The 23,068-nt window shown below is 42.5% G+C and overlaps 2 protein-coding genes across 5 annotated transcripts in view; both read right to left on the bottom strand.

Moving 5' to 3' along the window:
* LOC147207157 (USP6 N-terminal-like protein) overlaps positions 1–1,544 on the bottom strand; it is a 28,905-nt gene extending 27,361 nt beyond the window's left edge. For all 4 annotated transcript variants that reach the window (XM_086106310.1, XM_086106309.1, XM_086106311.1 and 1 more), the window contains exon 1: positions 1,419–1,544. The gene's annotated coding sequence lies outside the window, so the exon portion shown is untranslated. The remainder of the gene's footprint in view (positions 1–1,418) is intronic.
* Positions 380–21,305, bottom strand: LOC147207156 (uncharacterized). Its single transcript, XM_086106312.1, has 10 exons — positions 21,074–21,305; positions 18,362–18,632; positions 13,982–14,402; positions 13,583–13,690; positions 10,453–10,649; positions 9,553–9,752; positions 9,418–9,476; positions 8,182–8,349; positions 5,388–5,615; positions 380–4,167 (listed from the first exon to the last, which is right to left on the bottom strand). Exons 2-10 carry the CDS (start codon positions 18,623–18,625, stop codon positions 4,025–4,027), a joined length of 1,788 nt encoding a protein of 595 aa, XP_085962438.1. The 5' UTR covers positions 18,626–18,632; positions 21,074–21,305; the 3' UTR covers positions 380–4,024.
* Between the last annotated feature and the right edge of the window lie 1,763 nt (positions 21,306–23,068).

Here is a 23,068-nt window from a genome sequence, read left to right as displayed (position 1 = left end):
TCTGACATGTATTGTTTATCCTTTGTGCAAAGCGACGAATATTATTGTAGCTTACTGTGGAGTTGAGGCTGTCTTAATGTGCAGTGTAGCCATATGGCAGTATTATACTGACACCAGGTGGCCAAGGTTTTCAAACACTGGATTAACATTTATCAGTGAACTGCAAATACAAAGTAAAATGTACAGAATATGGTCTGCGATTGACTGGCAACTGGTTCAGGGTGTCCCCCGCCTACTGCCCGAAGACGGCTGGGATAGGCTCCAGCACCCCCCGTGACCCTTGTGAGGATCAGAGTATCAGAAACATGGATGGATATTGTGGACTAGCATAAATTAAATTAAATTTGTGTTACCAAGGGGGGGAAAAACATACACCAAATATTCACAAATTATTTTATTTGGCTTTATAACAGCTTTATAACACACATTTCTACGTACTTGTTTTTGCAAATATAATTCAAAACATATCCAACAGTGTCTATTCACAAGCAAGTGCAAATGTCCATAGCCAATAAACAAGGTTAAGAAGTCGTGCAAAGAGCCGTGCGTGTTATGCAGTGGTATTTCTTTGAAGGGGACATATTTTTGCAATAATTATTCTGAATATGTTGGATGTAAACATAATTGGGACTTTGTAACAATCCTGTATATAAATAATAAATAACTGGCGATGTGTCTGTGGCATGTGTCACATTCTGTCCATAAAAGCTTGGTGAATGACTACTTCAGAGATATGTGTGCTACAACGGAGCTGGGGCGGTTGGCATGAAAGTGTTGGGAGTTGGGCGGTGGGTTGTAGCCCTGCTAGACATCTGTGTAGCCCAAGATGAGTTCCTCCAGCATTTTATTTGATATCCTAAAATATAATTGTGAATGATTTTCTTAGGGGCGGCCTGGTGGTCGACTCACAGTGCAAAAGTGCAGGGTTCGATTGCGGCTCCAGTGCTCTGATCCATCCAACCATGCATTTTCTAATCTGCTTTGCCTCACAAGGGTCATGGGCGGGCTGGAGTCTATACCAGCTGTCTTCGGGCAGTAGGCGGGGGACACCCTGAACTGGTGGCCAGCCAATCCCAGGGCACACATAGATGAACAACCATTGACGCTCACACTCATACCTAGTGACAATTACCCCCCCCCCCCCCCCCCACTCCCCATAAGACGGTGATCTGTTTGCAATCGTGAGGGGGAAAACTGTGGAAAAATGCATATGTGTAAATACAAAAATCTAAATAAACCTGCGATTGTATAATTTCCACATCAGCACTAAGCCTTCATTTTTTTCATTTGTGTAAACACTGAAACAATTTAAACATCAATCTGATGTCAAAACCCCTCTTGAATACAAAGTGGTTACATCATAGGATATGTCGAAAGTTGGGAAATTAAAAATTCCCAGTGGTCTATCAGCAATTTACCCAATCTGCAGTAGCATGCGGCGTGTCCACAAAAGCATCACAGCAAATGTAAAGAAAAAACACAAGTGCCTGAGAAAAAAAACAACAGTCAGATGAAAGTGTCCCAGAGGTCTTAGTATCACTAAGACTTAGTGATACTAACAATAAAGACATACTTTTCTTGCAAGAGTATTATCTGGACATATTTTGATGTTGGGGTGAAGCCAGTGGTTAGCGCATCAGCCTCACAGTGCAGAGGTTTGATTCTCGCGCATTCCTGTGTGAAATTTGCACATTCCAAAAACATTCATGGCAGGCTGATTGAACACTCCAAATTGTCCCGAGGTGTGAGTGTGAGCACGGATGGTTGTTTGTGTGCCCTGCGATTGGCTGGCAACCTTACTGCTGGGATAGGCTCCAGCACGCCCCGCGACCCTTGTGAGGATAAGCGCATCAGAAAATGGATGGATGGATTTTGATGTTGGCAATATTGTGAAAAAACCCCCCAAATGATTTTGGCTCTTAATCATTCGAAAGGTTTTTCAAAAAAAGCTATATCCACAATAATATATCCAATGTTAAACACAGGAGAATGCTCCCTAAACATATTGCTTCAAAGAGGATGAATGGAGCAACATATCTGCCACCAATAGGCTTTCTTGTTGATCAAAATTTGCCGAACGAATCAATTTCACAAACTATTCTCATTTGGGTCAATGATGGCATAATGGCTCATTTGTTCGATTTGGGTGCAGGCAGAGTGGGTTTATTTCCCACTCAGTGGAGCTTTGAATGTTGGCTTACTCTATACGTGACCTATGACTGAATAACGACCAGCCCGAGGTGTCGTATGCCTTTTGGCCGAAGTGGGAAGGGCTCCAGCTCCCCACAAGCCTGAACAGGACAAGCGGAATAGAAAGTTGAGCTGTTGTCAGTTGAATTTCTTGCATGGCACTGACTCTGCAAAAATGTTTACTGTTCAAATCTGTCACTCTTCCTGTGTGGAAATTGAAATCTATGATCTCTGTGATTGTGTGGATATTCTACCACTATCACTTTTGGGCCGATCTTTTGGGGCTCTTTGAATGTTTGGCCAGTGGTCATGAGTTGACACAAAAAATATTTTATTAATCGTTAGAGTTCGAAATACATTTTATTTTGAAAATCCAACTCTCCGGTCATGTGCTACATAGAAAAAAAAGCCAGCAAAAACGTGTTTGGGGAGCTCCTTTGAAAAGGGAAACAGGCCAACTAATGTGGCACAAGAAGAGCGTCCAACTTGCAAAAGAAAAAAAAGCTGTCTTGAAGAAACAAAATCATTAGTCTGACTGAAGGTTTATTGATTGTTGTGTAATGCTGCAAGTGGCTCACAAATGAGGAAATGAAGCCATTGAAAATGCTTTTGCACATAGGGCATTAAAAGCTCACCGGCATTAAAAGACAAGCATTTAGAACTTTTTTCAAGGAAAAAAAATTATCCCAAGATTGGACCAGCTCGTCAAAGAGAAATAATGCCAAGATCCCACTAATTACGACAAAAACATTCACGGGGTAGATTTAATTATTTGTTTCTCCACCGGTCCATTAAATGTGTAAAATAGTGGATGTAAAACCGGTCCGTGGTAAAAAAAAAGATTCTTGACAGCTGCACTGTTTAAAAGTAATTGAACAGAAAGAATGACATACATTAAAAACACAGAGAAAGTGAGTGATTGAGAGAGAGAGAGAGAGAGGTGGTGGTCTTCGGGCAGTAGGCGGGGTACATCCTGAATTGGTTGCCAGCCAATCGCAGGGCACACATAAACGAACAACCATTTGCGCTCACAACCACACCTCAGGACAATTTTAGAGCAGGTGTGCCCAACACATCAATGTACCAGGAATCTGAAGCACCAGGAGAAAGATTTTCAAACGGTGCCCTTACGTATGATAGTTTCTGCAAAAGTGCAGTGATGTCCTTTTTACAAACTTACAAAGTATTGTATCTGCTTTATTTTTGTTTTGTTAATGTTAGGGGCCGTTATGGCTGTTGCTCATCATGGCATGCCTGTGTGTGTGCGTGCAAATGTGCGCATGTGCATGGTTGCGCTCGCTTGTGTGTGCGTGTGTGTATGTGTAACGGGTCGATCGCAGGAGGTTGGTTGCTTGAAAAGTATATCTTCTGTCAAAATAGGGTGTCCCCCCTGATTTAGAGTTCCATTATCCTGCCATGCATGATCTTGGAATGTGGGAGAGGAAAACGGAGTCCCCGGAGAAACTCCATGCATGGGGAGAAAATGTAAACTGTGTGTGTGTGTGTGTGTACACACACGAATACGCGACAAAGCACATTTTCTTACTTGTGTCTTACGCAGAAAGTTTCGGTTGAAAGGTAAGCCTGACTTCAAGAAATGTGAAATATTTTATAATTTTCGCAACTTGTTTAAAAATGTGTCATACAATTCAACAAGGACAGGCTGCTGTTAAAATGTAATAATGTTTGTTTGTTTGTTTGTTTTTAAATTGTGATATGCTTACAAGCAACTCAAACAGAATATATTCCCTTTACAACAATTTTTGAAACACGGCCAAGCAAAAGACAGCCGAACAATTTTTGTCTTTGCACGTCAGTGAACACCAATGTATGATCAGTTTATCCACGCGTAGGCATACAGGCCGTTCTCCTTCCACAACTGACAGCGCGCAGCTGAATATTCGTTGACAAACAAAAGTTTGCTGGACAGGAGGGCAGTGGCTGCTGGGTAAGCGGACCACCCATCAACCATCTTCCCTGTAAGAGACAGAGATTTTAAGATTACCAGTCTTCATGAAATAATAAGCATACAGTATAATCTACAGGCGATTTACAAATCAATAGTTCGTAAAACTCCATATAGTGCAGCAGATAACCAAAACGAAATTTGCTACACTTATAGCTAATGACATCACAAAAAGATTTAGATATAGAGCCTTCAATTTTCAAAATGGTGCCCATGGCAGCCATTTTTTTTTTGAATGGCCACCAGCTGCAACTTTTTTCTTATGAATGATCAAAATATTACGATATTTCAGATATATTTACCACACATAGTACTTGGAAAATATTTTTTGGACAGTAAAAAACTGTAATTAAATATTCAAGATGGCCGCCATCACTTTTATGACTGCCTGATATGGGCAATCTCAATGTCAAATTGTTTATTTTTTTATGATGCGGAATTCAAATTTTGAACTTTGAAATTTGTCACGTTTGCGAGGTGGTGGTGGACCCCAAAAAGCAGGCAGGAGGAAGGAGCAGGGTGTACTTGACAAGTTGTATTAAACATAGAGAAAACTAAATCCAAAACCAACAAAGTCCAAAGTATCAAACAAAAATCATGACTGAAGATAAAACATAACAGCAACCAAAACATGACTGAACAAACATGACAGTCGCAAAGAGCAACAGCAAACAAACGAACATGACAGTCGCAAAGAGCAAACAAACAAACATGACAGTAGTAAAGAGCAAACAAACGAACATGACAGTAGTAAAGAGCAAACAATGACCCGACAATGAGTGGTCGGGCTGGGAGTCCTTTTAAAGCACTAATAATTACATAACGACCAACAGGTGTGCAGCTGCAGCGAAAGCCCTACAGTGCCACCTGTTGGTCCCAAACCGAATCATGACAAAATTGGCCAGAGGCTTCCTTCTACCACTCTGCAGTATTCACAATGATTGACCACTGGTGACCTATGACCAAAATGGCAGCCATCGGGTCGAAATCAAAATAATAATTGCAAGAAAATAGAGCTATTATCTATTTTATTGTATTAAATTATTGATCCAGTAACTCAAACATCTCCCCAATTCCGAAAAATAAAAACAACCCAACCATTTCATAAATTGAAAAGTAATGGAGGGGACGTTGAAGCACAACCAGGGCACACTGTGAAACTCAGTATGATGTTCAGTGCTAGCTAAATACACGATACACTCAAGACACAGAAGCAGAAGAACACTCTCACCTGTTTTGGCAAAGTTCACAAGATGCTGTGTTACAAGATCCTGGAAACTCTTGTCTTGATCAGAGAGTGGTTTCCCCAGAACTAACTCCAGTCCCCCAAAGAAAGCAATGATATCCAAGCAGTGGAAAGAGAAGCGGCTGTGAAACGGCATCAGAGGAATAGTTGTGTTGATTGCTCCAGAAGGCGTGTGTGTCACCACATAGCGATAAACAGGACTCCGAAGGGCCGCTGCAGGAACACAAGTTCATTGAAAAAGCAATGTGAGGGAGGAATCCTACACCAAAAAAATCCTAGATTATTAAATGATAACAGAGAACAAATGATCATGGCAAACTATCCAATTCAGTGAATAGTTGTTCCTTAAAAACAAAACAAAAAAACACCATATTATTAGACTTGGAGACAAAGCTTCCGAAGAACGTAACCCTTTCAGGGAGAGTGGACAGCGAATCATGTTATCAGGTTACAGGATGCATGAAAGGGTTAAAATGATGAGATGCAGCATCTCGGCTCGGGACAGAAAGAGACTGGAGCGACTGGTCAGGAGTGCCAGTTCTGTCCTGGGCTGCTCCCTAGACACTCTGGAGGAGGTGGGCAACAGGAGGATGCTAGCTAAGCTAAAAGCTATGATGGACAGTCCCTCCCACCCCCTCCAGCCCGCCCTGCCAGCACTAGGTAGCTCCTTCAGCCAGAGACTGTTTACACCCGCGCTGCAAGAAGGAGAGATACCGCCACTCGTTCCTACCGACTGCTGTCAGGCTGCTGAATAATAAATAAAATGATGTGAAAAACAATTGTAAATAGCACAGACACCTTATCTCTATCTGTGAATGCAAACACTTTGTTTTTCTTCTTTCTACCCACAATCTTGCTGCTGTAGACTGTAAATTCCCCCAGTGTGGGACAAATAAAGGATATCTTATCTTATCTTATAAGATAGATACATTCTTGATATGTACACTATTCAAAAGACAAGGTTTTTGGGGTGGAATGGACAAAACAACGACTTCAAGACTTCCCACTCTATGCTTTCCAAATATTTCAGGTCCTTCTTGAAATTAGAGAAGTTCCGAGACCAGGATCTCACCATCGTGTGGTCAAAGCTGCTGCAAAAGTGTGACTACGTCTGAATATTAAAGGGAGACTGCAAATTGACCATTGTTCAAAGTTTAGGGAGAGCGTTAGAAACAGAATGTCGGTTTTGCATTAACATCACTCACGAATAAAATAGATTGTGAAGTCTCGGATGGAACACTGATACATGGTTGAGGGGTGGTGTCACCTGCATTTGACCCTGATTGGTGCACATTTGAAACTGAAGCCCCGCACCTTACGTCATGATTCAAGTTCACAGGTTCGCTTTGGCATCATTCCTCATTGCTTGCAAGACAAATTCAAATTTTCCTAAGAGAGGCAAAACTTTCACATGATGAGATTTGATGAAAAACAAAATTGCCTCCTAACTTGGTTTTCATATTGTTTAGAACAAATTGGCCTATCGTTGCATCTCATATGGAATTACATGGCCAACTGGATTCATTAACACGGTGTTTAACGTTTTAGTTCAAGCAGGTGGAGGCAGCTTCAGTGACAAGCTCCATCTATCGATTGGGTGTGGAACATTTAATACTTTATTTCAATGTTACGTTAACAATGGGAGATGTGGATGCAGTGTGTATATAGACACTTTGCCAGAGTTTTTTAATTAAGTAATTAATACCCTCTGTGTTGATTTCAAGACAGCAGGTTTGCAGTGTACAATGTATTTTAATGTACCGGTAATATGAATAGGGCGGCACTGTGGGCGACAGGTTTGCACGTCTGCCTCACAGTGCAGAGGTGTCGGCTCGATTCTTGGCTTCGGCCTTCCTGTGTGAAGTTTGCCTCTTCTCACCGTGCCTGTGTGGATTTTCTCTGAGTATGTTGGTTTCCTCCCACATTCCACATGGCAGGCTGATTGAACACTCTAAATTGCCCCTAGATGTGTGTGTTGGTGCGAATGGTTGTTCATTTATGTGTGCCATGCGATTGGCTGGCCACCAGTTCAGGGTGGACCCGGCCTACTGACCGAAGACGGCTGGGATTGGCTCCAGCACTCCCCGCGACCCTCGTGAGGATTCACGGTTCAGATAATGGATGGATAGATGAATAGAAATACATGCTGCCCTCGAATTAACATCCCAAATCTTACCTTTATTCAAGGGTTGCGAACAAGTATGCTTGTTTCAAGCTTAGATAAAACTTTCTGCATGTCAGCTGACCTCAACATTTCTGCTTTTAAGTTTCATTTGAAGACCAATTTTCAAGATATATTGCATAATTCACAATTTTTTTAAATTCATTGAGTATTTTCATTCATCCATCCATTTTCAACACCGTTTATCCTGAAGAGGGTCACAGGAGGACGCTGGAGCCTATCCCAGCTGACTTTTGGGCGAAAGGCGGCCTGGTTGGCAGTCAGTCGCAGGGCACATGCAGACAAACAACCATCCACACCCACATTCACACCGTCGCTGAGTGGGAACCGACCCCACTCTGCTCGCACACAAGTCAGGCGAGTTTACCACGACACGATCACACTATCAGCGACTGAGTACTTTCATGATTCTATATCTAGAAGACACTGAGAAATGAAAGAAGATATTAGAGACGGAATAAAAGTTGGTGTGCTCCACGTGGTCTCATAACAGCACACAGATGGCTATCTGAAATGTATCCATGATCTGTTTGATGAAAGCAAACTTTTTTAAGCTATCAGGACAAAATTATAACAATCATTAAGAAGAGGATTTACCAGCGGCCTTCTGGGCAAGATCATTGTTGGGACATGTCACTCTGATGTCAGAAACCATGGTCGTGTATGCTCGCTCAGGACAGCGGTCTGTGGTGGGGCAGGGGTCGGAGGAGGGATAAAGCTCCAATGCCGCTTTAGGAAGGTTCTCGCTAAAAGACTTAAGTTTTTCTGAAAAAGAGACAAGTAATGACACATACATAACAAAACTAACATCCTCAATTTTAACACATTTCTGAACATTTCCAACGCGGTTCTTGTTTCAACTCAGAGTGGGGGTACTAAACAAAGAAATGCAGCACAGTATGAGTCTCGTGCTATTTAAATGAGCCTGGCTGTGATGTAACAGTAGGTCCTTATTCTGACCAGATTGGTTCAAAACCTTTCTGAGTGGTAGCACAAAAAATTTACGACACTTGAAAGGAGGACAACCGGTGAATCTATAGATCCAATGATGTGTACAAAAACAAATACAAAGTTATTTTTCTATATTATTTCTCATTTGGGAACATGCCATCTAATACACAAAATCAGTCTTTTTAAAGTAAATATTTCAAACATAATCATCCATGTACGCAGTTACTTCTTACTTTTACAAATCTATGCCCAACAAAATAAAGTTTCTATTCAGTTTTCATTTTTATTGTTAGGTGGCCTGAAACAAGTGACAAACAATGAAGCCTTTCTGCAATGGGGTTATCAACCTTTTTGAAAGTGAGAACTACTTCGTGTGCACTGACTAATGCAAAGGGTGAACAGTACGACACATACTTCTCAAATAAAAAAGTTGCTCAAATGACCTTTAAATATGTTTGCAATTCAAACTTTGAATTCATAGTTGATGATATTCATTTATGTGAAGACAGCAATCAGGTTAATGATTTAACCAGACAAATGTCACTAATACCCTATTCCGAGAAATCTCTGTACAGGTTTACCTTTTCAAATGGTTATTTCTACAGCAACACGAGGAAATCACAATGTCCCAACACTGGTGAGATGGTCTACAGGCTACTTGTGGGCTCCTTGGGGGCTAACTGGTGCACCAGGTTGACCTTTGAATTCTGACTATATTGATTGGTTTGGAAAAATGAAGGTCTTCATTTTGAAAAATGCTTTGACATAGATTGTTTTGTATCCACTTGTGTTCACTCTGTCAGAAAAAGTATTGCTTTACGTCTCCCTGTTTTCAATTTATTGCATGCTCGAGCTATTGAGCCGCTCTGTGGGCTTCGTTACCTGTCACAAACCACTTGTAGTCGCCCCAGGTCCACATGGAAATATTTTCAGGCGATGGACTGCAGAGGAAACAGTCGTTTGATCACAGTTACAACTGAACTATAAATAAAAAACTTGAACAGGATTAAACTTCACCTGAAGTCCACTTCCTGCTCTGTTGTCCCAATGACGAAGGGAACATCATTGTAAGCTCCTTTCTTTTCCCATATCTCAAACGGTGACGCTTCAAGGACATACCCGTCCACCACTGCAACAGGACCACAGAAGAGCCCCTTGGTCGGAAGGTTAACCAGGTCATCTGCAGCCCAGGAGGGGTATTGCTGCCATGGGATGGCCTGTCACAACCAGAATTTTGTTGGGCGATGAATGCATTTGATCATCTGTGGCTGGATATAAACTGCTGTTCAACTTCAGTCCAAAAGTGAAACCCGACGAGAGACTCTTCAAATACAGTATGCTAAGTAGTGAATATACAGTATGTTGACCTTATTTTATACATTCAAATATTTAAAAGAAAGAAGTAGACGACATTTTCTTGTCAGATAAGAAAGCAAGGCCACTTCAAAATAATAATATCCATCCATCCATTTTCTGAACCGCCTCATCCTCACAAGGGTCGCGAGGGGTGCTGGAGCCTATCCCAGCTGTCTTCGGGCAGTAGGCGGGGGACACCCTGAACCGTTTGCCAGACAATCGCAGGGCACACAGAGACGAACAACCATCCACGCTCACACTCACACCTCGGGACAATTTTGAGTGTTCAATCAGCCTGCCATGCATGTTTTTGGAATGTGGGAGGAAACCGGAGTACCCGGAGAAAAGCCAAGCAGGCCCGGGGAGAACATGCAAACTCCACACAGGCTCGGGGAGAACATCCAAACTCCACACAGGAAGGAAGGCCAGAGCCGGGATTGAACCCACGACCTCTGCACTGTGAGGTAGACGCGCTAAACACGGGACTACCGGGCCGCCCCAAAACAATCATAATTCCCCGCCCCAAAAAAGGCTCCTCACTGAGAAAATCTAAGTTGGTACCTGTAATATCTCTTTAACAGAGAGATGTCGAAGGCATGCAATGTCCTTGCAGCCTGTGTTCTTCAGAAAGACCAAATTGTCCGACTCAGCCTGTTCCAATGTGGCATTGTACACATACGAGCCACTCATATCCACTGCCGCATGGAAGAGACCCTTCGCGAGCGGCGACATCATCAGGGTCCACACGGAGGTTCCACCTTACAGAGAAGAAAAACATGTTATCACAGGAACCCTTACTTGAGTGGACCGTGGCCCTCTTCCTGTTATTTTTACTCGGAAGAATGACTTTGGAGACACAACAACATGCTCCTCCATTTGTGAATTCCAGCAGCAGCGTATGCCTCGGGTCATTGCCTAAGTGGCTTCCATTCTATTTCACGTGACATTCAGAGACTCCAGATCAGCCAACCTCTGTGTTTACCACACACAAGTATTTTCAGTAATAACTATAGAACGTCAACCATTCTCACTATGTGTCTGGATAATAATTTTGACACATCCATTAGTTGAACTTTTGCTGACTTTAGGAGGAATCACACTGAAAATCGGTCAATCAGTCTGGGTAGTCAGATTTTTTCATCCATCAATCCATCCATCCATCTTTTCCTGATCTGCTTTTTCTCACAAGGGTTGCGGGGCGTGCCGGAACCTATCCCAGCTGTCTTCGGGCAGTAGGCAGGGGACAATCTGAACTGGTTGCCAGTCAATCGCAGGGAAAACAAAGACGAACAACCATCCGCGCTCAGACTCACAGGAGGAACAATTTAGAGTGTTCCATTAACCTGCCATGCACACGCATGTCTTTGGAATGTGGGAGGAAACCAGAGTACCCGGAGAAAACCCACGCAGGCACTGGGAGAACATGCAAACTCTCCGCAGGAAGGCCAGAGTCAGAATCGAACCCTGCACTCCTGCACTGTGAGGCCAACACGCTAACCTGTCGATCTCCGGGACCGATTTATTTAATTATTTTCAAAACGAAACTCCATAACTAATTTCTACAAACATCTCTTAGCAAGGGTGTTGTATGGGCCAAATGACAATTCATTGAATTTGTAGACTTGGATAAAGGTGGGGCGGCCCGGTGGTCCAGTGGTTAGGGTGTAGACCTCACAGTGCACAGGTCGTTGGTTTGATCCTGGCTCCGGCCTTCCTGTGTGTAGTTTGCATGTTCTCCACAGGCCTGCGTGGGTTTTTTCCGGGTACTCCGGTTTCCTCCCACATTCCAAAAACATGCGTGGCAGGCTGATTGAACACTCCAAATTGTCCCGAGGTGTGAGCAGGGATGGTTGTTTGCCTCTCTGTGCCCTGCAATTGGCTGGCAAGCGGTTCAAGGTGTCCCCTACTGCCCGAAGACAGCTCCGATAGGCTACAGCAGGCGTGGCCAACCCGCGGCTCTTTGAGCATGTGGCTCTTTGGCTGGTTCAGTGCGGCTCCTGGGCTTTCACACGACAATTGTCGAAAACGCCACGGCGATGGCGCTGCCTTTAAAACAACAGTGCTTAATACATAGAACTTACTACGTCAGCCTATCACCAATCCCGTTACTTGATTGACATAGAGGGCAACCAATCAGAGGACTGAATCACCGCTCATGCGCAGACAACGGCGCCAAGTGCTCAGTGCAAAGCGACTCAGCGAATTACCTCTGTTTTTAAGGCAGGGGTGTTCAATACGTCGATCGCAATCGACCAAGAGCCAGCAGACTGGTCCCAAGTCGACCGCGAGCGGTGGGAGGAAGTAATGGGGGAAAAAAAATTGTGTGTTTGTGTTTTTAGGTTTCATTTATGTTCGGGCGCTCAGGCTGTTGCTCGTCGTGGCGTGCATGCATATGTGCGCGAGTGCATAGTTGTGTGTGTGTGTGCATGCGTGTGTGCGCGTTTGTGTGTGTTCATATGCTTGCACGAGCGCGATCGGGTCGATCGTGAGAGGTTGGTGCTCCAAAAGTCAATCTTTGGGCAAAAAAGTGTGTGTGTGTGTGTGTGTGTGTGTGTGTGGCTCTTTGCAGTAACACAGTAAAAAAATTGGCTCTTCGTCTCTGACTGGTTGGCCACCCTTGGGCTACAGCATGCCCCGCGACCCTTGTGAGGATACCGCGTATCGGAAAATGGATGGATGGATGGATAAAGGTCTCAATCAAAGTTTTAAACTTCTGCCATTGCTGCGTGCTTGCATTGGAGCCAAGTGACGTGTCGTGGCACCGCCAGACGTTACAATAGACCAGATAAAACTTAAATGGAATATTATAATCATTAACATGCATAACGCTGACATTGGGCCAGCGATGCGTTGAATTTTTTTCAGCCTCGCCTTATTGCTGTGCTCTTTAGATTACTTTTCAAATTAGGAAACTGAATATTTAATTAAGCATTTATAATGGTTGCTATCCTGTTATCTTAATGCAATTTTATTCAAACACTTCGGTGAGGTTTGCAATGTGTTGTGTTCATCTTTCTACTGTACAGTAGATTAAACGAATGGCAAATTTGATTGATGATGAGAGACATCCCCGACTTCTGATCTCAGTTAAGTGCAGCACTCAGGGGAAGCTTTACCACTGTTCCCAGTTTTCTTATTTGTTCTTTAACTGGTTTGGAATGTGGCATGACATGTTTCTGTTGGAGATCTTGACTTGTTGTCTTCTGTCTGACGGGAACTATTTTGTGACTTCTTAATTAAACACATTTTTTGGTAATCAGGTCACGCGTGGCCAGTGTAATTGAACCAACTTTCCAAACACTGTGGTTAATCATTGTTAAATGCATGCTTTAGCAAGTGGGGGCAATTACCATTTCAGGTAGGGCTTGACCGGTTTGGATTATTTTGCCCCAAATGAATTAAATAATCATTTAGAAAATGTATTTTGTATTTACTCGGGCAGTCTTTGGGGGATTAAAATTGGCAAGATGATTTGAAATATTTAAGCGTGATGAATGTGAAAAAGTGTGCAATTAATTGTTCCGGGCAATGTGAATCTTATAAGATAAGATAAGATAAGAAAACCTTTATTAGTCTCGCAATGGAGAAATTCCCAATTCACAGCAGCAAAGTTATGAAAGGAAGATGTAGAACAACAAAATATAGGAGCAATAAATATTTATTGACAATAAATAAAATATTGTTTTCTTACCTGAACTCTGGCCAAAGATGGTAACTTTCCCAGGATCGCCTCCAAAAACGTGGATGTTTCTTTGTACCCATTTTAATGCGAAAATCTGGTCCATGAAGCCATAATTCCCTATGGAGGAAGAGAGGGCTTTCTTTTCAATGTCCCATTTTTCAAGTAAAAAAAAAAAATCCACTATATTCCTTCCAAGAGTGGATTAGACAAGAAGTAACTGTCAACACAAAGAATTTGTGTATATTTTTCAATTCACCCTTTTGTTGAAAATTGCATTGCTTCTGTAATCCAACACATTGTAAATAGCGATCCATTATTTGAGATTGAAAGCTTTTTGACAAGACATATCTGCCAAACTTGTGATCCGAACCAGAAACTCATGCTTGAAATAAACCAAATATAACTGACCTGAAGTGTTTTTCGGAGAGCCTTCCCTTAGTATCTCCAGTGCCAGGAAGCCAAATGCATTGAGTCTGTAATTGAAGCTGACGTACACCATCCCAGTTTCTGCTGCAAGCTTCTCCGTGGGTGAGTAGCCTTGCTCGCTACCACTGAACATGTGTAGATAACCTCCATGGATCCAGACCATGACGGGCAGCTTTGCGTCGGCCTTGAGCGTTGGTGTCCACACATTGATGAAGAGACAGCCCTCTTGGCCTATCACCTTGCCTGTGCTTGACAGCGGTTGCACTTGAGGACATACGCCGCGGAAGCGGGTGGCATCCGTGACGCCATCCTGACACACTGGGTCGGCAGGAGGTGCCCAACGCAGTTTACCAACTGGCGGAGCAGCATATGACATGCCTTTAAAGGAATAGGCCCCGTTTTTCTGCAAAATGTGGTGTATTACAGTTCATTCAATGTGGATTCATGGAGACAAAACAGTCACATGAGCATATTCTGTCTGAGAGAAAATGCCACGGTTGCATTACTATTATTATTACATTTTAAGGATGGAAAATCCGAACACTTTAGCAGGAGTGCTAGCATAAACAGAAATGTAAATTGAATACTAAGGGCCTTATTCTCTTGGCCAGGGCAAGTCTAGTGCAAAGCACGGTCTAATTCTACACTGAGGGGCCGGTGTGTTGTGCGAGAGTGAACTGAATAGGTGTGTGATAGTGAGTGCTCCTCTCTTTAATCGGATCACTGCAGGGACTGTGTTGGCCTACAATCTTTGTTTGAATCTAATATTGTTGTGTATTTATTTGAATATAAACTTGTAGGGTTGCAGTTCTGTGTTAGATGTTGGTGAAATTATTCATATTCAAGACTGTCTTGTGTGTTTGTTCGCGAGCAGGTTTGCTTCCATTAACTATTCATACTGTACAGCAGGGGTCTCAAACTCCGGTCCTGGAGGGCCGCTGTCCCGCATGTTTTCCAAGTCTCCCTGTTGCAACACACCTGATTCAAATGAACAGGTTCAATGTCAGGCTTCCGCAGAGCTTGCTGATGATCTGATCATTTGAATCAGGTGTGTTGCAACAGGAAGTCTTGGAAAACATGCAGGACAGCGGCCCTCCAGGACCGGAGTTTGAGACCCCTGCTGTACAGTCAAACCTCGGTTTTCGAATGTCTCTGTTCTCGACCAAATCGGTCGAGAACAAAAATTTAGAGTTTTTTTTAGGCCCCGGATGACGACCGAATTTCAGTTCTCGAACAAAGTGAGCGCACTTGAATGCATCACTTGACTCCTCTCGCCTTCCTTACGCGAGGAAGTGACGCTTCCTCGGGTAGACGAGTCAGTGACGCTTCCTCATTTAGCATTTCATGGTGAACAGACGTGTTCAGTAACCTTTTTTTTTTTTTAAAGAGTGTGGTTTCGGTTTTCGAACAGCCTTCTGGAACGGATTATGGTCGAAACCCGAGGTATGACTGTATATGGAAATGCTCTGTGCTTCTTGCACACTAGGTGGCGGTATTTAGTAAAGCACTGTAATCCGAAAAAAGAACCGAGAAGAAGAAGGAGGAGGAGGAGAAGGACACGACAAAGAGGGTGTGTTTGTGTGTGCAGCTCTTTGGGCATACACCGTATTATGTAGATACACTGATCGTGCACTCCATTTACCATTTTAATCACACTTATTTTGCTCGCACTCAATTGAACCCCGCAAACAAGATAAAGTCTTGAATATAAATAATTTCACCAACATTTTACATAAACCCACAACCACAAAGGTTTGTATGTAGATCAATACACGTACATAAAATATAAGACTCACACAAAGATAGTAGAATGACTGACTGGTGGAGCAGTGAAGTTTATCGAAGAAAGCATGACGACTGACGATTACAGTTTGGTTGAGTTATAAAGAAATAACAAACTGACAATGACGGAAGGGTAAATTGTAAAATGCCCACCTCTGATTATTAATATGATTCATATGTACCTATAATACATCTGAATGTTGTTTTTGTCATCAAAGGGAGAAAGAATTGAGAGTGGTATGAAATTAATTTGAAAATTATTTAGAAAATATTTGCTTTCGTTACAGTTTAATTTATACATTGTCTGTGTGAGGCTTCTGACTCTTCCTTGTTTTGCCTTCAGCACGGCATCCAATTAGTGTCACATTCCCAGCCTGTACAATTCGAAAGAGTCCATAGTGGTTTTAGCTCATTTCATAGGCAACCACAGATGGTGAGCTGCAAGCAGTGGGAAGACAGTGAGGAGCATGTAGCTCCTTTTTGCAGCCACAGTATTCTTCACCAACACAGTGAGTTTCAAGTTCAACAAGGAAAATTGTCTCTTACCCTGGAGGATATTCCTTTATCAAATTATTTCTGAATGCTCACACTGAGCTTCCCCCGAGACATTGTCGAGTGTTTTTTTTTCTATCACATCTATTCGGGTGCAGATATTATGACAGAAGTGATCTCTTCTGTGAACGCTGGAGACTTCGGCCAGTAAGGTGAACTGAAATATAATTCATGAGGTGAAACTCTGCAGCATCACACTCAAAGGGAAGTCTTGCGAAGACAAATTTGCCTTGCTTGAGAGAACATGTTATCAGAATAGCTAATGTAGTCTTAAAATCACTTTAGAATATTTTTTGAAACATTTAATGCAATACAAACACAATGTATGATGCATCAAGTGTGCAATTGCTCTGGCTTAGCGATTTTCAATTACAATAAAGTCGAATGTAGAACTAACGTGTGTTTATTTTTGACATTTTGAGATGTGTATTCTGGCATCTTATTGCTGTATGTGAATTGTTCCAAGAATGCAGTGAAATAAAATTGAACTGACCAATGTGCAACCATCATTGACCTGTCACCTATATTGTACACAAATACAGTTCTACCTCTGGGTACCTGATTTTAACAATGATTCTACAGATTGTTTCACCATGCTGTCACCATACTTACTACAGTAGTAGCAAAAGATGGAGCATTTCTCCAAAAGCAACACCCTTACATATCATTTGAGGAAGATAGAGTCCTTGAGAAAACAGAGTATGTATCCTTTTTTCTGTCTAAAGTGTCAGTCCAAAAGAAGATAAGTGGGGGAAATTGCTTCGATAGAGAACGGCAGCCACAATTTACATTTCAACAGCAGACGTGTGCACATTTTGAGCATGACGTCTCTGATCCACTGGCAAAAAGACACTTTGATTCTCTCCTTTTTCATCTAGAATTGCTTCAAACAACAAAGCGTATACGGGAATTGCGTTTAGGTTATGATTGCATGACTGTCCATGTCTTATGTGTTGTGTTGTAATATTTTGTTATTTTATGTTCACTGTTCTGTAAAGAGCTTCGTTACAGCTGCAGCTGTTGTGAAAGTGCTGTACAAAAAAGATGTAACGACAGATGTGGTGGAATTTTAGACATAGGTAACATGATCACTGAGGGACTTGCTAATTATTTAACTTTTATGTTCAAATTAATGGTAGAGGTGAAATAAACGGGCACTGCAGAACTGACGTTTGCTAACAAGGTAGCCATTATCTTTTGCCAAATAATTCAATGACAACCCAAATATTCATTGAGAAAATGCCTTTCCCAATATGTACCTTTACAAATGGCTACTCGGTTTTGATTTTTATGTGTGAGACACAACACCCTAGCCCAGGGGTGGCCAACCCTCGGCTAGCGAGCCGCATGCGGCTCTTTGGCTGGTTCAATGTGGCTCCCGGGCTTTCACACAACAATTGTCGAAAACGCCTCGGCAATGGCGCTGCCATTAAAACAACAGCGCTTAATATATAGAATGTACTACGTCAGTCTATCACCAATCCCGTTACTTGATTGACATAGAGGGCAACCAATCAGATGACTGAATCACCGCTCATGCGCAGACAACGGCGCTAAGTGTAATTCGTCAGGTAATTCGCTGACTAAGCTAGTCAGCGAATTACCTCTGTTTTTAAGGCAGGGGTGCCCAATACGTCGATCGCAATCGACCAAGAGCCAGCAGACTGGTCCCAAGTCGACCGCGAGCGATGTGAGGAGGAAATGGGAGGAAGAAAAAAATGATTTGTGTGTTTGTGTCTTTAGGTTTTTTTATTTATGTTCGGGTGCTCAGGCTGTTGCTCATCGTGGCGGGCATGCATATGTGCGCGAGTGCATGGTCGTGTGTGTGTGTGTGTGTGTGTGTGTGTGTGTGTGTGTGGCTCTTTGCAGTAACACAGTAAAAATATTGGCTTTTAGTCTCTAACTGGCTGCCCCCCCCCCCTGCCTTAGCCATTGAAGGATTGAATATTTGGACAGATCAAATCTTTTTTTCTTCATTTATATTTATAACTCGATGAACAAAGTAATCATCAAAAATTAGAAACTCACTTGTCTTCCTCTGAATTTGCCACAGTAAGTGGTCACTTGGACAAATCCAGATGGGAGTGTCTGGGCTACATAGCCCAGGTAAGTGGCCAGAACAAGGAGAGCCAGCACCCCAAGGCAGATGAGCAAAATGCAGCGTCTGGAAAGCACCAGGAAAGGGCTGATGTAGTGTCTGTGTCGAACATATTGCACCTCCTCTTCATCCTCCTCCTGCACCAGGTAGCGGTACTCGTTCCTTTCCGGTACCTCAAAGGCGTCCTCATTCATCTTCTATCTAGAAGGAGACACAGAAAATACAACTGTAAAATACGTTGCATTCCAGGTGACATGCGTAGTGCTATGTACGATGGCGGCGCGGGCACCCGCAGCGGCTCCTCTCTCTCCTGATGTTGAGAGGAAAGTCATCTGTGCTCTATGTAGCACATTTGACAATAAAGTTGACTTGACTTGACTATGGCTTATAATGGCTTGATAGAGCACAAGGAAGTTAAGTTTGTGTACTCATGTCCTAGATTCAGTCATATAAGATACACTCTCAAAGGGTTTTGGGATTACAGACTCATTGCGCTTTTTTAGAGAAACGACCACATACTGGGATTACATACCAGGAAATCTACAGCAGTCTCACGTTGTTTTGTCATTTTGTTAACTCATTCAATACCAGCCAATTCTGGACCAAGTCTGAAAAGACGTTTAAAAACGTCTTTGGGAGTGAATGAGTTAAAAAGGGACATACACAACTGTATAGTCCATGCAATTATATGGTGATGCCGATTGATAGGATTTTTGCGATTTTGATGCCATACTTGATACTGCTTATCAATCCGATTCATTATCAGTCTTCACTGGGTGAGGAAAGTATCCATCCATCCATTTTCCGAACCGCTTGATCCTCACTAGGGTCGCGGGGGGTGCTGGAGCCTATCCCAGCCGTCTCCGGGCAGTAGGCGGGGGACACCCTGAATCAGTTGCCAGCCAATCGCTGGGTGAGGAAAGTAAATAACACAAATGTGTTTGCTTGTTTTAACTCTTTAATGTCTTCAACTTTGGACAAAACAATCCAGCATATTTATTATGCACTCATAATTGTCAGTGCGGGGCTTCGACACAGGACACTCTTGCAGGATTCTGAGTAAAATTATTTGAGGATCAGCGGCTGAAAACTCAAAACAGGCAAGGCTGTGGAAACAAGGCAAGGACTGGTCAGATCTGTGGCGAGAGGCTGGAGTGCACACATAAGGACCAAGCACACTGACGCAAGACAAAGAGAGACAAGGACCATTTAAACACAAGGTAAAGGGCAACAGGTGGAAACAAGCAGGGCAGGGCTGACAAACAGACTGGCACAGGAGGATGAGCAAGTGACCTGAAAGGATAGGAGGGTCATTCTTTCATAATAAAAAAGGAAGTGACCAGACAAACAAACAGCCCTCACTACAGTGTGACAATCATCTGTAATATATCTTTAGATACCCAGGGAGACACCCTGAACTGGTTGCAGGGCATACATAGACAAACGACGATACGCGCTCACAATCACATCTAAGGACAAGTGAGAAATCAATATACACAGCAAATCTTAACTGTGTGCATTATTTACAGCCCCACTAAGCTGATAAGAACACGAATAACATTGGTCAACAGCAAATTTTAATCAGAGACAGCTTTGTATGTCCCTAAGTGTACTATAGATGCCGATTTCAAAAACATCTTCAGTTCTTTTTTCAAGCATATCCAGTTTTTGAGATCCTTTTTTTTAAAAGTTTGAACTATGAAAGCTTGCGCAGTAAAGATTTTACCATGCATTATAATTTATAGCGATGACGTTTCATAAAAGAAGTCCACCTGATTAAAAATAGACGACTTGCATGTAAATGAAATGGATGGCGCACCAAGTCACTATCGCTGTCTGGTTAAGGACTAAAATACAAAAACAAGAACATTGTCAGAAGAGTGGTCATTGAAGCAGCTTATAACGCTTACTGTCAAATTATTCAACAGGAAAGTACATCTCTTTTTCAACAAACTACATTCTTGCAAAGTAACAAGGCGGCAGGATACCATTCCATGATTGTGCATTGTGCAGAAAGACAGCTTGTGAACACAAGCCGTTGTGCGATTCCATTAATGGCTTGTGGCGCACAATGGAAGTAATTTCCTGAGGGACCGGAAAGCGGAAACTAAGTTAGTTACCCATAGTGTAACTTGGTGCGTGTTTTCACGGTGCGTTAAGTTACAATAGTGTTTTCGTGATTTATCGTGTAAACTTTACTGTCAGATTTGGGTGAGCACGGTTCAGCAACAGCGATGTCCTAACTTCTACGCCAAGCGCTCGCCAACAGGAACATACAAATACAAATCCGGAAAAAAAATGCAGTTGTACATTTCCTTAACACAGGAAGGATGCATTTAACGTGATCCAGAAGACTCTGTAGCAATACAAAAATGCGTGTTGATCTCGCGCACAGTTGTTGGACGACCGATTGTCCTTTATGTCAAAATATATGACAAAAGAGACAGCTACGTTTCCTGCAGATATTGGATACACTGTACTGTCTGCATCTAGATCTGGACCGAGTCAGTTACAGTTAAATCACGTCCCCATGTTTACCAAATAGGGACTTCATTTCGTAAACATCAACTTCCTCTGCAATTACAGAGCTGTTAAATAAGTTCGTGGAAAATACATTTGAATCCGTATTTTCCTCTGCTTACCATGTGCTGAAAAATACGACTGGAACACAAGTAAACTCCAAAAAGCGATCAGGAACGCCAACACTTCAAAAGACGAGTTCATGCCATCATCCACTTCGATTGTCAATATGTGTTTACACTGTGCATTACGGTAACACGATGTCAATGATCTCCTGAAGCCTCTTTCAAAATAGAAGTACAAACGAAACCCCAAAGCTCGTGATTTACAAATCACTAGATTGAATATTTCCTATGCAGCCATTCTGCTGCTGGAAAAAAATTTGATTATCTCTGGATGCCGCCCAGGAGGCTTCATCAAAGATCTGATGTTGTATTTCAAAATAAAAGTCATTTTAAATCTGTATTAATTATTATGAATAATAATAATGATAATGATAATAATGTTTTCAAAATGATATTAAAGGTTTATTAACATCTGGTGTTTAATTTTAAAAAGTGTTCTGAAAGTTTCATATAGACTGTATGTAATACCCATTTAAAAACATATATACACAATACTGGATAGAAAATACAGTATTGTGTATATATGTTTTTAAATGGGTTTATTATGAAATGAAGCACTTGTATATATAAGATTTGATTTAATATTAAATGTAATTCATAAAATGTACAAACATCCATCCATTCAACCATCCATTTTCTAATCTGCTTATCCTAACGAGGATAGCCCAGCCGTCATTGGGCAGTGGGCAGTGGGCAGGGGACATGCTGAACTGGTCACACATAGATGAACAACCATTCCCTCTCAAAGTCACACCTACAGACAATTTAGAGTGTTTAATTAACCTGTTATGCATGTTTTTGGAACATGAGTGGAAACTGGAGTACCCAGAGAAAACCCCGCAGGCGCGTGGAGAACATGCAAACTCCACACAGGAATGCCGCAGCCGGAGTCGTGCCCTGCACCTCTGCACTGTGAGGCCGACGTGCTAACCAGTAGAACACCGGACTGCCCCTTACATTAAACAAATACCGAGTTATTTTTACTCTTTGATTACAGAACACTCGTTGCCATGTTTTCGTAAACCTTCATTGCCCGAATGCCTGCTTAAGCCCCACACCTGTGGACCTCTTTCAACCCCTTGGATAAGCGGAAGAGAATGATGATGATGATGATGTGATTTTAGCTGTGTGAATGTCAATTATGTATATCACTTATTGGTCCTGAAAAAAATCAATACATAGTTGTTGTGGGGTGATCTGTGCCAAATGTGACGCACAAAGCCAAGTCCCCACATTAAACAGAGCAAATCCATCCATCCATCCATCCATTTTCCGAACCGCTTGATCCTCACTAGGGTCGCGGGGGGTGCTGGAGCCTATCCCAGCCATCTCCGGGCAGTAGGCGGGGGACACCCTGAATCAGTTGCCAGCCAATCGCAGGGCACACAGAGACGAACAACCATCCACGCCCACACTCACACCTAGGGACAATTTAGAGCATCCAATCAGCCTGACATGCATGTTTTTGGAATGTGGGAGGAAACCTGGAGCACCCGGAGAAAACCCACGCAGGCCCGGGGAGAACATGCAAACTCCACACAGGGAGGCCGGAGCTGGAATCGAACCCGGTACCTCTGCACTGTGAAGCCGACGTGCTAACCACTGGACTACCGGGCCGCCCAGAGCAAATCCTGAGCATGTCAATCACCTGTTATGATGAAGACTCTTAATGCCCTTTTTCAAACACCTTTTCTTAGTTGAAAGTTACGGAATGTGATCTTCCTTATTTCAAGAAGGTCTTCACTGACTTAATTTTAGCTTTGCTTAGTTTGTGTTTGTAGTGCTAGTGAGAAAGATAAAACTTTTATCAGGCCCACAATTAGGAAATTTACATAGCTGTGTTGTGACTGGCATCTGACATCTCTGATTCAATGACATTTTTCTGTGTAGTTCTTCAATTACTCAACTCTCTTCTTGTTGAAAGTATCTGACCACTCATACACCAGACCTTAGATTCACAAGTTTGTATCGCCAGTACTCATGATCACATTT

This window comes from Hippocampus guttulatus, chromosome 3 (assembly GCF_054856545.1).
Source record: "Hippocampus guttulatus isolate MCC_2025c chromosome 3, RoL_Hgut_1.0, whole genome shotgun sequence".
NCBI lineage: Eukaryota > Metazoa > Chordata > Actinopteri > Syngnathiformes > Syngnathidae > Hippocampus > Hippocampus guttulatus.
This window is presented reverse-complemented; position numbering and strand designations above follow the sequence as displayed.

Excerpts from the sequence above, each read along its gene's own strand:
- LOC147207156 (XM_086106312.1), bottom strand. The coding sequence starts at position 18,625 with ATGAATGAGGACGCCTTTGAGGTACCGGAAAGGAACGAGTACCGCTAC. Across the intron at positions 14,403-18,361 it reads GCAAATTCAGAGGAAGACAA|AAAAACGGGGCCTATTCCTT; the intron begins GTGAGTTTCTAA and ends CACATTTTGCAG. Across the intron at positions 5,616-8,181 it reads TCTTGCCCAGAAGGCCGCTG|CGGCCCTTCGGAGTCCTGTT; the intron begins GTAAATCCTCTT and ends GTGTTCCTGCAG.